Source organism: Centruroides sculpturatus, unplaced genomic scaffold, assembly GCF_000671375.1.
Source record: "Centruroides sculpturatus isolate CEXI.00-Female unplaced genomic scaffold, Cexi_2.0 scaffold924, whole genome shotgun sequence".
NCBI lineage: Eukaryota > Metazoa > Arthropoda > Arachnida > Scorpiones > Buthidae > Centruroides > Centruroides sculpturatus.
The window spans coordinates 1-14,074 of record NW_019385278.1 but is presented as its reverse complement, the minus strand read 5'-3'; the positions used below and the strand labels follow the sequence as shown (position 1 = coordinate 14,074).

At 30.8% G+C, this 14,074-nt stretch overlaps 1 protein-coding gene across 1 annotated transcript; it reads left to right on the top strand.

The window, feature by feature from the left end:
* Window positions 1–2,249: 2,249 nt before the first annotated feature.
* On the top strand, window positions 2,250–14,052 carry LOC111637107 (ras-related protein Rab-7a-like). Its single transcript, XM_023382529.1, has 3 exons — window positions 2,250–2,454; window positions 11,104–11,173; window positions 12,843–14,052. The coding sequence occupies exons 1-3, from the start codon at window positions 2,430–2,432 to the stop codon at window positions 13,027–13,029; spliced, it is 282 nt and encodes a 93-aa protein (XP_023238297.1). The 5' UTR covers window positions 2,250–2,429; the 3' UTR covers window positions 13,030–14,052.
* The last annotated feature ends 22 nt before the right edge of the window (window positions 14,053–14,074 follow it).

Here is a 14,074-nt window from a genome sequence, read left to right as displayed (position 1 = left end):
TGTTAATTTTCAGTAATATTCATTAAAGTAACATTAAAGATTTATACGCTGAAAATTGTTTCAGAGAGAAGGATGGATAGAATAAGGCAACACAACACCCAGGCGACCTTCCGAGGCTTGAGGGTAATTCTCGGGAGGACCTTCTATGGGAAACCAGTCCCTATTTAGGTATCACATATTGTACATATGTGAAAAACCGTGAAAACTTCACTTGGCCAACTCATTGGTCAGGCGCGAACCCAAGATCAACTATCAGTTTTCAGTGGTTTTATCCAGTGGAGCACCGAGAAGGGTCCAAGGGGCCATGGCACTTTCTGAAGAAAAGGAAAAAAAATATTAGGATATTTTCCCAATTAAAATTTATTTTTTTCTATTTATATTGTGTCGTATCTTCCATTTTTACACTATTTATGAATTATCTGTTTTGTTTTGTTATGGAAACGCAACACTTGGGCGATCTGCCTAGAGGATGCTTTCCGGCAGGTCTTTTTAAAAGTAACTGGCCCCTATTCGGGCTTTACAGACATGGAGAAAATCCAGAAAACTCCACGTGGCCAGCCCGTCCTGGCCAGGCTCGAACCCATAAAACAACTCCCAGTGTTCAGGAAACAGAACCGCTTGGCCACTAGTGGGCCTTATAAATTAGCAAATTTGCATTAAAATTTTTTCATCCGTTCAACCTCGGTTTCCCGAAGATTAAATTCTAAGTGCGCCAATGATTTTATTCATTCGACCATTGATGGGCTATAGACAGAGAAGGCGGAATGTGAAGAAACGGTTTTCTTATTTATTTCTGTATATTTTTCTTCTCTCCATCTTATGGGCACTTTATCAAGCTCATTGTGGCCAGGTCAACAATTATCCCGACACCTTAATCGCTAGACCGGCTGTCATAATCAGTATATTTCTCATTCTTTAGTTTTTTCTTATTCAAGTTTCTGTGTAACAGACTTGCGTCAGTATTACTCATTACGAATGACTTCATGTTCAACAGTTCTCAATATGAATGAAAGATGATAAAGTTTTATTTCAAACTATTCACGAAAGTCAGGAAGAATGTCTAAATTTTTAATTTACAAAATATTTTTTTATTGTGAAACATTTCCGGTTAGTTTTCAAGTTCTCTCTTCGTTGTGTGGCAGGATCATTGCGTGGGACGTTTCAACATATACGCTTTGTGAATTATTCACACATTTTTTCTACGTATTGTTTTCTTCTTCCAATTCACCTACTAATTTTTTTCCTCAGCATAATTTCCAACTTTGACCCTAATTGATTAAATAGCCGCTCGATGGGGGATGGCCGAACATTGGCCGTCTATTAATCTGCGGACCCGGAAACGAATCCGGACGGATCGAAAAACCATAAGAATTTTTCATGGTATGTTTGTCCCGGATATGTTGGGCCCCGTCCCTCACCACCCCAACGACCATTGTGGGTGTAGTCGTAACCACGATGTATATGGATAAAAGGGCCGTCTTAGTGCCCACAGGGCGGAAAGAGTTAAAAGTAGAAAACAAAAAATTTCCATAATTTTGGATATTACAAAGGCGTCACATTCATCTCTTATTCATGCTGGTTAATCCCATTATGAGTTAAGTTCTCTCGTGAATCTAATCTCGGGTTCCCAGAACCCGGGATTAGATTCGGACCGAGAATTCCAGGAAATTTTCTTGTGTGGTTTGTCCCAGACCAGATATGACGGGCCATATTTCTCATCAACCCATTATGGGCATGACCGAACCCACGTTGGCTCTGAATAAAGGCTCTCGTAGTGTCTACTGCAATAGCGCGGAATAACAAGAAGCAGGATATTATACTTATAATATAATATTATACTTAATCATTATAATTTTTATATAGAAAAAATTCAACCCTACAGGCGTAGCGTGTGATAGAGACATTGCAATATTATCCGAAGAACAAAACTAATAAAATTCAAAAAATAAAAAAATTAAACAAGAACGGAACAGACGATTCGTCGATTACATCATTTGTAAGCCGAAGGCAATTTCATGGTCAAAGTTATTTTTATTCTTATATTAATAATTAATGAATTAATTTGAATGGAATAAAATAAACAAGATTTTTATCGAGCGCCTATATATTTTGTTGGATATATTCCGAATGACGTCATTCTATTTTAATTGCGCCATTTTGTTCCTTTAAAATCGCTTCTAGTGTTTTGGTGAGTTCTGGTGAATTATAACTTTTGATTTTCTCATTTTTCGATTAAGTTAAGATTAATTTAAGTACCATAAACGATATTATTTATTTTAAATTACGTTTTAAAGCCAAAGATCGTATTTATTGGCGAAAATATTGCGATTTCTTCTCGACTATTATATTTTTTGTTACGCTTTCATCATTTTCAATTCATAATTTATGTCGCGATCGTTTTCGTTTTGGTTGCATTTCGGGACATTTTGATGAAAAAATGGCTTTTTGGTATAAGTAAGTTGTTTGTGAGGTTCAAATAAACTAAAATTAATTTCAAATATACTGAAATTAGTTTTACAGGATGTCAATTTTATATTCTATTTAAAATTGATGTAATAAATTATTTGAGTAAATCTATTTTGGTAAAAGTTTAATTGTAGTAGTGTTCTAACAAATAATAGGCTATTAGTATGTTAAAGGAAGTGAGTGAATGGAAAAGAGTTATCTTAAATTGCTTTTGCTATCATAATTTGAGTCCAGGTTCACTTAATTTTGAATGTGCTTTTTTAAAACATTGAGTTTTAGCGAGTGCATTCAAAATTGTTGCAAATATTGTAAAACATTCTTTGGTTAAAGTCCAGTTATGTGGACTGTCATGGCGGCTCATCTCTGATTCCAGCAGTGGGGACGCACGTTCTAACCTAACCTAACCTATTCTAATAATTTGATTGGTAATAATTATGGTAATTTATTAGAATAGGTTAGAACGTGCGTCTCCACTGTTTCCTTTCTTTTCTTTGCTGGAATCAGAGATGAGCTGCCATGACAGTCCACATAACTGGACTTTAACCTGTTCTTTTTGTTTTGCAATGTTTTGAACTTTACAATTCTTAAACAGATGAACAGTTAGGTTTTGCTTTACCTTATTGTTCCTTACTGGATAAGCTTTTCTATTGATGAAACAGCAGTGCTAGTTTGGCATTTAAGAAATTTTGGAAGTTTTGTCAGTCCTTTTAAAGAAAAATTTTTCTTGAAAAATGAAACTATACTGAGATAGTATCTGTATTAAATTTGGTTGAGATTTCTCCAATAGTTATATCCCTTCTCTTTAATTATGATCACTTACTTTTCTGAAACTTCTCAATGATGATCTTGATGGAAAATTTTAAAAATATTTTCTCAAGATATGTTTGATCAAATGTTTTGGAAAAAGTGTCTTTATTAGTCATGAAGTATCAATATGAAATTTTTACAGTTGGGACTTCTATGATTTATGAATTTATAACCAGTAGTAACTTTAGTAATAGTATTGGTAAAAAATAATTTTAATTTATCTCAAAAACTACTTTACTGGAGAAACCAGTCTGATAATTTAGAATTTATGCTTATTATCAAGGTCATTCAAATAAATTGTAAAGTTTGTCAAGTCAGAAATATTCAAACATAATAATAATAATAAACTCCAATAGGGTGCCATTTTCCAGACTGTTCTCCTTTGCATAAAAATCATACTTCTACTTTTAAGTCTTCAATATTTTTTATTATTATATGTTATGCTGTTTCTATCTCCTGCAACCTTCATGGTTCCCACAAACCTTTTAAATCTTTACTATACATTATTCTCTAATTGTTTATACTTTTGTGCCACACAATCCACTTCCAGGCTTCTGATAGCATTTCCTCATCCTTCAGATTCACTGTTTCAGAATCTAGACTTTTCCTTCAGATCCATATTCCACTGTTGTGATACCTCTCTTTTTGTTTTTTCTTTTCAAACAACTATGTGTTCTCTCACTTGACAACCACACTTTTCTTCAAAACAGTCATCATTCTTCTTTTCTTGCAGTCTTCAAAATGCTATTAGGTCTTATCTTTAGTATTAATTTTCTATGTTGCACCCACATAGCATCTTTTCTTTCTCAATGTTTCTTCTACTGGTATCATATAAACTCAGCCTTCTGTCTTGGGTCTCTCTCCTATTATTATTAATCCTATAAAAAAATATGGGATTCTTCTTCACATTTATTTGTTTTGTTGTTGTTTTTTTCTAGTGCTCTATAAAAGCTTTCCCACAAATCTATGGTGTAACAAAACATTTTCCACTTCTGGTTCTTTTTTAACCTAATTCTTAACTTGAGAAAACTTTTCTGACTTCATTACATATACTCTTCCATCAGTTTCCCTATCAGATTTAATTCTATCTCTAAAGACATATATTGGAGACAAAAGTGTTGCTCTTTTCAGCAGAGTTTTCAAAGCAGCAGTCTTGTATCTGCATCTACTGAATCAAACAGTATTTATATAAATTGGTCATGTTTTGTCTCACATTGAAGTTAAATGATAAAAAGTAACCAAAACAAATTACAGTTGACCCCCCATAACGCGGGTTCATATAATGTGGATTCGTATATCGCAGCAAAAAAATTGCGACCATATTCATATAAAGACGCTAAAAGGGACTTGTAAAATGCAGTAAAATGCCATCGCTGACTCGTGGCGCGACAGGATTGGTCGAATCTGGACCAATAGTGGACGAGCAGCCAAACTACTTACACGCTACTGAGAGTTTAGGCGGGTAAATTGAGTTTACTATCGTCTGTACAGTATATAAATTAGGTACTGTAAGTCTAATACAGTACTGTAATTTTATACAATTCTTGTGAAAAAAACATTTCTTATTCAATGGCCATAAAAATTATTTCTATTAATGATGTCTCAAAGTTCAGCAAATTTTTTGAAGAAAAATAACTTATCAGAAAACGTGCTTGCTGTTCAATGCGCCACTCTGTGACGAAAACAAGCTTAAGCAATGGCGTCGTCGAACGGTGCACACTTGGTAAGTAATCCTACAATTTGTTGTTTATAGCATAGTTTATATGGATTATTCCCAAAAAATTATACGTGTTTTGGAAATGTTGAGTCAAATAAGTCTAGAATCAATTAATTTTATGGAAGAAAACCTTTCAAATAGCCGTAGTCTGTAAACTGCACACGTGTCGGGCTGTGATTGGCTCATGTATTTAAGGTTCCTACAACGTGAAATCCTTATAAAGTGGAACATATTTACCACGTTATAGGGGGGTTGACTGTATAAGGTGTAAAATTACCAATGCTGAGTTTGCTGTGAGTATAAGCAAAACTTTACAGAAATAAGATGATATAAAAATAAATTACTTTATTTTAAAAATGTTAAGATAGGTATGTTATGATGATTTTTTTTTTTTGATAGTTTGTCAGTATTGTGTTGTATTAATGTTGGACAATAAAGAAAATAATGTAAACTTGCTGAAGAGGGCCTTCAGGTCCGAAACACAAAAAGCGTGTACAGATAAAAATAAAGATATTTTGTTTTGACTGAAATTCACTCTTTGCTAATCAGAAACTACACCAGTATAATAAGTTCTATTACTACTATGGTATAAATAGACAATATATATACAGACATGTAAAACAGTAAGGACATAGAGATAAAAAGAAGAAACAAATCATTTTCTAATACATGCTATTGTTTAAGCTTTCTTTTGTGTATTATAGTATAAGAGCAGCAGTGTAGTCACTTACTAGTTTGCCTTGAATAATGTGGAACCTCAGTTAATTGGGGTTTGACTGTATTTCAGTCTATCTTTTGAACCACTCGCTAATTCTGCTAAACTTTCCACTACAGGCAAGCCAATCAATATCCCTCTTTTCTGCTGTAAAAACTTTTTTAAAATATGAAGTAACATTCAAAGATTATCAGATTTAACTTGTCAGAAAGAATACAAAAGTTTATCTTGCTAAAATCTTGTTGCTGCCTCAAGACTACAGACTCTGACTTATACTCCTTATATTCTGACTTTCTGTAGCCTTAAGGCAAGGCTACAAAATCAGAGTATAAGGCAAGTCAGTTCTTACCTTATACTCTGTATAATGACTTAAAATTTAAGCATGAATGACATCATACTATAAAAATGAAGAAGAGATTCTTTTATTGTAAATAAATTCATTATAAAAATGCAAATACATAATTATTACAGTTCATTTTATTTATCATTACATTTGTTTAATTATTCAATAACATAGCAGATTCAAGTAAAAAAAAAAGATTGGGTTCAAAGATACATCTAAAGTATTGAATTATGATCTTCATTCATACATACAACGCCTTTTAACGTGAAAAATAAATAACTTAGTTTTCTATTTTTTCCATAATATTCAATTAGTATTATAGATAAACACAAGATAATGGTTTTACTATTTGTTTCGGATGTAACTTGAGATGAAAGTGTTTGTCACTATGTACACTGTACAATGTCATATGATTTATATCATAGATCTAAGATTTTGTTTGTAGTTCCAAACAGATATACTTAAATACAATATATTTTTCAAAATCATTGTTAATGTTGTTACATATTTCTAAATTAAAGTTGAAAGGTAATATTTATTCATTTTAGTAATTTTGTTATATATTTATATTAGCAGTGATCAATGTTTGCATATGATATCTGTATCTTTGAAGTTTTATCGCAAGATAAATATTCCAAATGAGTGACACTTTCATTATCAAATATGAAATATACACAAGATATAGATAATGATCTAAAAATAATAAATGCCGTTCAATAAATAATGATTATAATTTAATGTTTTAATATAAGTAGATTTTAATTGATTTAATCATTGTATTTGATAGTTGCTGTAGCTATCTTAGTCTTTACATATGCAGAATGACTGACTGCCTTTGACTCAAAATTTTGGTGTTTCAGTAGTGAAAAATTGAAAGTTAAAATTTGTTTTACTGTGACTAAACTTCACGCTTTAAAATTTTTTTAAAATTTTATTTATTAACCTTTGCGTTATCTTTTCTTTTATATGTATGATAATTTGCTAATTATTAATCTTACAAGAGAACAACATGGCCACCTACATTTTAGATTAAATTTTACTTAATTTATTAAAATAAATTAGTTTAAATGTAGTTGAAAATTTGGCTGTTGATTAATTCAGACTGGTTATATTTGAGTGATGCTCCCCAGTTAGTGACAACAATCTATGGTTATATAGTCCAGACTAGCTGTTACCCGTGACTTCACCCGCGAAAATTTTGCAAGCAAACCCCATTTATATTCAGTATTTCAACAATCATAGTAATTGTTATATAACACCTACTGCTGAGAATGATGAGAATTGCCGAGAATCAAACGAACTATTTTCAATTTGATCAATTTTCTGGAACGTTTACAATCGTTCTATAATCAAACCAATATGCAATAACAAATTCGAATTTAAAACAGTTCGAACATTTTTAAAATTGAAATATATAAAAATATTTAAACAATGTCTGAAATGTGATCAATTTAATACACCTAAGTACTCGATGAAGACTAAACGTAGTTGAAAACAAAAAATCGCATCTAAAATAGTACAGTAGAAGCCATTCTTCCGGTTAAGCTTAATCCTCTCCCTCTCCCCCCGCGGGAGAATTTAGAAAAATCCCTTCTTAGTGTCCATTCTCATGGCATACCCTACTAAAACGCATACAAAACCAATATGCAATAACAAATTCGAATTTAAAACAGTTTGAACATTTTTAAAATCGAAATAGATAAAAATATTTATAACAATGTCTGAAATGTTATTAATTTAATACACCTAAGTACTCGATGAAGACTAAATCCTCTCCCTCTCCCCCGAGGAGGAATTTCGAAAAATCCCTTCTTAGCATGCATTTCCATGGTATACCCTACTAAAACACAGATAAAAAACAAAAAATTGCGTCTAAAATAGTGCAGTATAAGCGGTTCTTCCGGTTAAGCCTTAATCCTCTCCCTCTCCCCCCGCGGGGGAATTTCGAAAAATCCCTTCTTAGTGAGCGTTTTCATGACGTACCCTAACTGTGTACCAAATTTCACCTCTTTAGGTTCAGCGGTTTGCTCTGGGCAATGATGAATCAGTGAGTGAATGAATCAGTCAGTCAGGACAAGCAATTTTATATATATAGATCAATAGATGTAACATAATTGGTAGTATGGCTGTTCCTTAACCTGAAGATAAATTAAATGTAAAATTAAAAATGTATATCTAAATCTAAGTAAAGAAATTGTCAAAGATGAAAAAATACTAACTGTCAAGCAGTGAATTCATTTTTAAAATTTTTAAATTTGCATCAAATTTACGGAGTATCCACCAATCTTTGGTATACAAGGAAGATATTCTCTTCCCTTTAGCACAGTTAACAATGAGGATTTCAAAAATGTTGGAGGAAATGTCAAAAAAATTTTGTAAGAACATCAAATCACATTCTGACATGTCAAAGGTTAATACACAAACACAAATATGCAAACTGTTAATATTTGACATGCTATAAATTTAGGGGTGGTAAAGGTTGATAAGAGCATTGTTTTATGAAGGATTCTAATGTCAGAAACAAATGCTGGCAGAGCTGTGGTTCGCAACATTTTGAATGTGGTAGGCGACATGACATGTCTACAGTTATCAACTCTCTCTTATTGTGTATGTGTTTTGGGATATCAAGTATAGATACATGTAGTACAGTAAATTAAACTTGATTTGATATTTTTCTGTATATTTATAATAAATGTCTGAAGTGGCAACCACGAACGTCATTTTACAAAGTATGATTGTACAGTGATAAACCATATACAATCATACTATGTTGTACTCTCTCAAAGAGTGCTTCTCTTCTGATAGTATTAATCTGTATATATTCTGATGGTAGTTATATATTTATTAAATATTTTCTTTAATTACTTTTATGTTTATAGTTGTTTGAGATGCAAATGATTCTTATTCCAGGTGGTGATAATGGTAGTGCATCCAGTTCTGTTACAATATGGTTCTATTTTATATTTTAATGTTTAATTTTTTGATTAAAAATTTTTTTATATTCTACAAATGTTTTATCCTAAATATGTCTCATGCATAACTAATTAATGTAATTAATTTTAAACAATTCTTTGTTTTTTTAATATATACTGATTCTTAAAAATATTTAACTGTAATGAAAAACAAATACAATTTATATTACAAGATAAGAGGAATATAATGCAGACTATATTGTGTACTTATTAGCAGCCAGTCTCTGCTAATATTAAAAACAAAGTTTTGAACTTGGCACTTTTGAAGAAAGACAAAAAATACTGTGTTCTTATACTCAACATCGTTCAAAGTGCATTATTTGGAAACAAGCACTGTTGTAACATTTTGGTACATTTTATCAAGATTCTGCTGATTGATGACGTTCCAATAAAGTAATATTTTAATTTCACTCAACAAATTAAAATTATCTTTCTTTTTATTAAGTGTTAAAGATAATTATATTATTATTAATCAATTCCATACATAACCTGATCATATTCTGTCAATAATATAATAATTTAAATTGTCTGTAATCAGTTTAATTATTGCTATGTCACTCTCAACAGTTTGTGCTTTCAACAGAAAAAAATTTTATTCTGCATGATGCAAAAATTAGTTTAATTTACAGTATTATAAGAGCAATGTAACTAATTTTAACTTTAGAAACATTCAGCTGTAGTGCTTTTAAAAAATATTGAGTTTAGGAATGTACCTGTAGACAAAATTAGTGAGTGCGAACTATGCATATGACCAAAATTCTGAATTGTTAATCATGATGTGTATGTGCACACACTATCAGAAACCCTGATTTAACATTGCATAATTTCTGGGAATGGGCTGAGAATCTAGAAAGCTAGATGCTTTAAATGTCATTGCAAAAGTATCCCAGAATTCTTGGTAATTACCAGATGGGATAGCTAGCAGATTATTTGATTGGTTGCTCAAATACCGGTATATGAATTTGTCATCAGAATTGTCAAAGACAAGTCAAAAATGTCAAAAAGGATTAGCATATTTTTCCATCTTTGAATTGTTTGATTATTTAGATTTAAAATTAAATAGTTCTTATACAAGTCACTAATTAAAATATAGATTTAAAAAATGTTTGTAATTAAAGAAATTTGTTGATGATTTATTAATATATTTATTTGTTAAATGTTATTGAAACTATTATAGGAAATAAAAATTTAACGTTTTATGAATATTAATTTGTTAATGGTAAAGAACATGATGATGATTTATTTTTACCGTGTTTCCCCGAAAATAAGACAGTGTCTTATATTAATTTTTGCTCTGAAAAATGCGCTAGGTCTTATTTTCAGGGAATGTCTTATTTTTTCCAGGAAGAAGAATTCACATTTATTATTGAACAAAAAAATTCCCAAGTCGAACTTAGACGAGAGTGACGTATATCAGGTGTGTCGAACTGTCGCTTTTTTATAGCGTCAACATCGGACTCGATGACCAATTAGTGCTTACTGAACCGTAGCACTATGCAAATCTGTGATTCCCAAGCCATAGTCTTATGCAAATCATGCCGTGTGGCGTAATTGTCTGCTGACCAATCAGTGGCTGTACTTTCAAAAAGCCAACGGCTACTTTCAACCATCTGTCGATGACCGTTACAACTAAAAAAAACTTCGCTAGGTCTTACTTTCAGGGGGAGGTCTTATATTTCGCAATTCAGCAAAATCTGTGCTAGGTCTTATTTTCTGCGGATGTCTTATTTTCGGGGAAACATGGTAGTAAAGCTCTTAGATATGTTGTTTTGATAACAATAGAAGTTAAAATTATCTTATGAATATTGTCTGATAATTTATTTGTCTGTTATAATTGAGATAATCAAAATAATCTGTCCATAATCAGGATTTGTAATTATCATAAGATAGTGGAGTAATAATTTTATAATCAGTTATAATATATATATATGATGTAATGTTCATTTTGTAAATTAGATGAATTAACTAAAAATTAGTAATACAATTAGAATGAATTGAAATATTTGTTAACAAAATTTTTATTTTCATTTACTGACAAATTTGAATGCATATTGCAACTTTTAAAATTATTCTGTATTTTCAGAATTAAGAATTAATAAAATGTCATCTAGAAAGAAAGTATTACTAAAAGTTATAATACTTGGAGACAGTGGGTAAGTAAACTTTACTATTATTATTAATTTTATAAAAATATTTTAAAACTTTTAAACGAAAGGACAATTTAACATTTTCAGTGTATGATTGTTTAAATTACTGCTTAAAATATGATTTTAGATGTGTAGAGAATAAATAATGCATGGAAAAATAAAGGACAAAAGTAACTGATGTGATTACACTTTCAAAATAATTAAAGTGAAATTTCACTTGGTATATAGTTCAAAAGAATATATAAACAGATGGGCAAAGACTGAACTTGAAAATCTGAGTGAAAGAAAAAAAAATGTCCAAACAAAAGACTAAAGAAAACAAAATGACATAACAGATGACTTATTTTTAACAAAATATTCTTTTATAGTTTATTCATACAAGAACAGTTACTTAAGTAAAAATATTTTAATTCTAATCAAATAGCACTGCTGATAAATTTTGTTTGAAAATGTTTTATGAATAAAACAAATTTTGACTATTTGAAAAACTTTATATAATGATAGATTTAAAATTTTTTATATTTACTCCATTGTCATTTAGCATTTTGGCTATTTTTAACTGCTATTATGTAGTGGCAACATATTTACTAATGTGTGTGTAAGAGTGCTGACATATCTATAATTGGTAAATATAATTGTTAATTCAAATTAACAATTCATTTGTATAGAACTAGGGAATTTATTCCTTGGTTGAGTATAGTGGCCCATCTCCATACTTGTTTTGCTCACTTCTTCCCAGTATAAACTATTCATAAGAATTTCAATATATTATATCTTTAATTCTGCATAAGGATTCTGTAATGTAAACTTATTTCAGATCTGTTCCAAAGTGCACCTACCTCCATACTCAAATTAATTAAAAGAAACAGTTTTTACTTAAATCACACATAAAAAACTTTTCTTTTGGATTTTCTCCATCAAAGTTTGAACACAGAACAACATTCAGATTCCATAACAAAAAAAATATTCTTTTTTTGAATCAGTCAAGTATGATGTTTTATAATTAATGTTCCATGGAAAAACATTGTTTCATGGTTATGTGGTTTGCATCACTTGCTCTATGAGCTTTATCCATTTGTTTCCAATATAGATCATCACAAAATTTTTGTTATGTTGATTTAACCTTAGTGAAGCCAACCTCCACTCGCTTTGCTTTCCTTTGTTTTGCTCTCTTCACTCAACCTCCTTCAAGGTGAGCAGCCCAAAGCTCCCACATCTGTTTGCTTTGTTTATCCCAACCTCTTGTTACTTTCCCTCTTAGTCCAACTGCCTTACCCTACCTGCTTTTCTTCCCTTTACTTTTCCTCCATTAGGTTAAATGACTTCTTTGCTTTGCTTAGCCCTCACTTGTTTGAAAATTTTGGCAATTCATCAATTATTGACAATTCATCAATAATGGTGCTGCTATTTCTATCTCTGTAACAGAAAAAAAATGTGATTTTTAATACTTAAATACTTAAAGCATTTTATATATAGTATTAATATAAAGAGTAGATAAGAGATTTATTTTTATTAGTTTATTAAATAGCACACTACTGTATTTTTATTAAATTTATTCAAAAATTAAAATGAAAATTTCTTATATTGCCAAAACTGTATCAAATTAATAATAGCTATTTAAATATATTTTTTTTATTAAATAGGAATTTATATTATTTTTTAATATTCATTTCAGAGTTGGAAAAACATCCTTAATGAATCAGTATGTCAATAAGAAATTCAGTAATCAGTACAAAGCCACAATAGGTGCAGATTTCTTAACGAAAGAAGTAACAGTTGACGACAGATTGGTTACAATGCAGGTAATGATAATCACTAACTACAATTTAAGGCAAGACTCAAACTTTCACCACATCTTTTGATTGCTAAGAATTTTTTTACATATATACAAATATTAAGCATAAATACAGTTTCTTTCAAATACAATTACTGTGTAAATATGTGACTGGAAGGTCGTCATCTTTCGATGCCATGTCAGGATGACACCACTGTGTCCCATTCGACACAGAAGTCATGATGGTAAATTTTTTTTTTGTTAGAAACTATGTTTTGCGAGCAGTTGTGTGCTTGAGCGATTGGATTCCAGGTGGAGATCTATGAGACAGTGCGAAAAAAGTAATGCACTGAGATACTAAGTTTAACAAACAAATAACTGTTTATTTGAAAAGAAAAAGGTTTACATGATATATACATTGTAGTATGTCGAAATAACTGACCTATATACCATAGGTGGTCACAAGAGAGAGCATTTACAGTAGAGCATGCAAGGATAAATACCTTCTAGAGGAGTGGTTGCAGGCTGGGTTGATAAGATAAAAGTTCTCGAAGATAGTTTGTATTCTATAAATCCATCGTAGAAGATATGATCATACACGAGAAGGATGAAGTATCTGTGGAGATTGTGAAAATATCCATTGATGCAGAGCCAATGTATCCGGCAATAGAATAAATTGATGTCTCTGAAAGGACTAACTGAGGCACACAAACAAACGATTGACCTGCTTGAGGAACTGGTGATGACTGACTCATCGGGCTGTCAATTTTTATATTAAAATTGGTGGCATATGGCTGGGAGGTTAAAAGATTGTGGGAAAGCATTGCTTTTGCCATCAAGAACATGTAAAACAAGATGTTCTCAGGTAGTAGTTGACAATTATCAAAATATATATGACAAAATTGTGTTTTTTTTGGTTGAAGTCCAGGTTCCCACAAATATTATATTTAACATCTCAACACAGGTGCAAGATATGGCTTTATGAGATTCAAATACTGTAAATACATACTCATGTTTCTATGTTGAAAGTAATTTAAAACATAATTAAGGGAAATATTTAACATTATTCACTAATGCTGATTTAATACTATCTAGTAAAAACTAACTTACCATCTAGTCAGCTTGTATCAGTT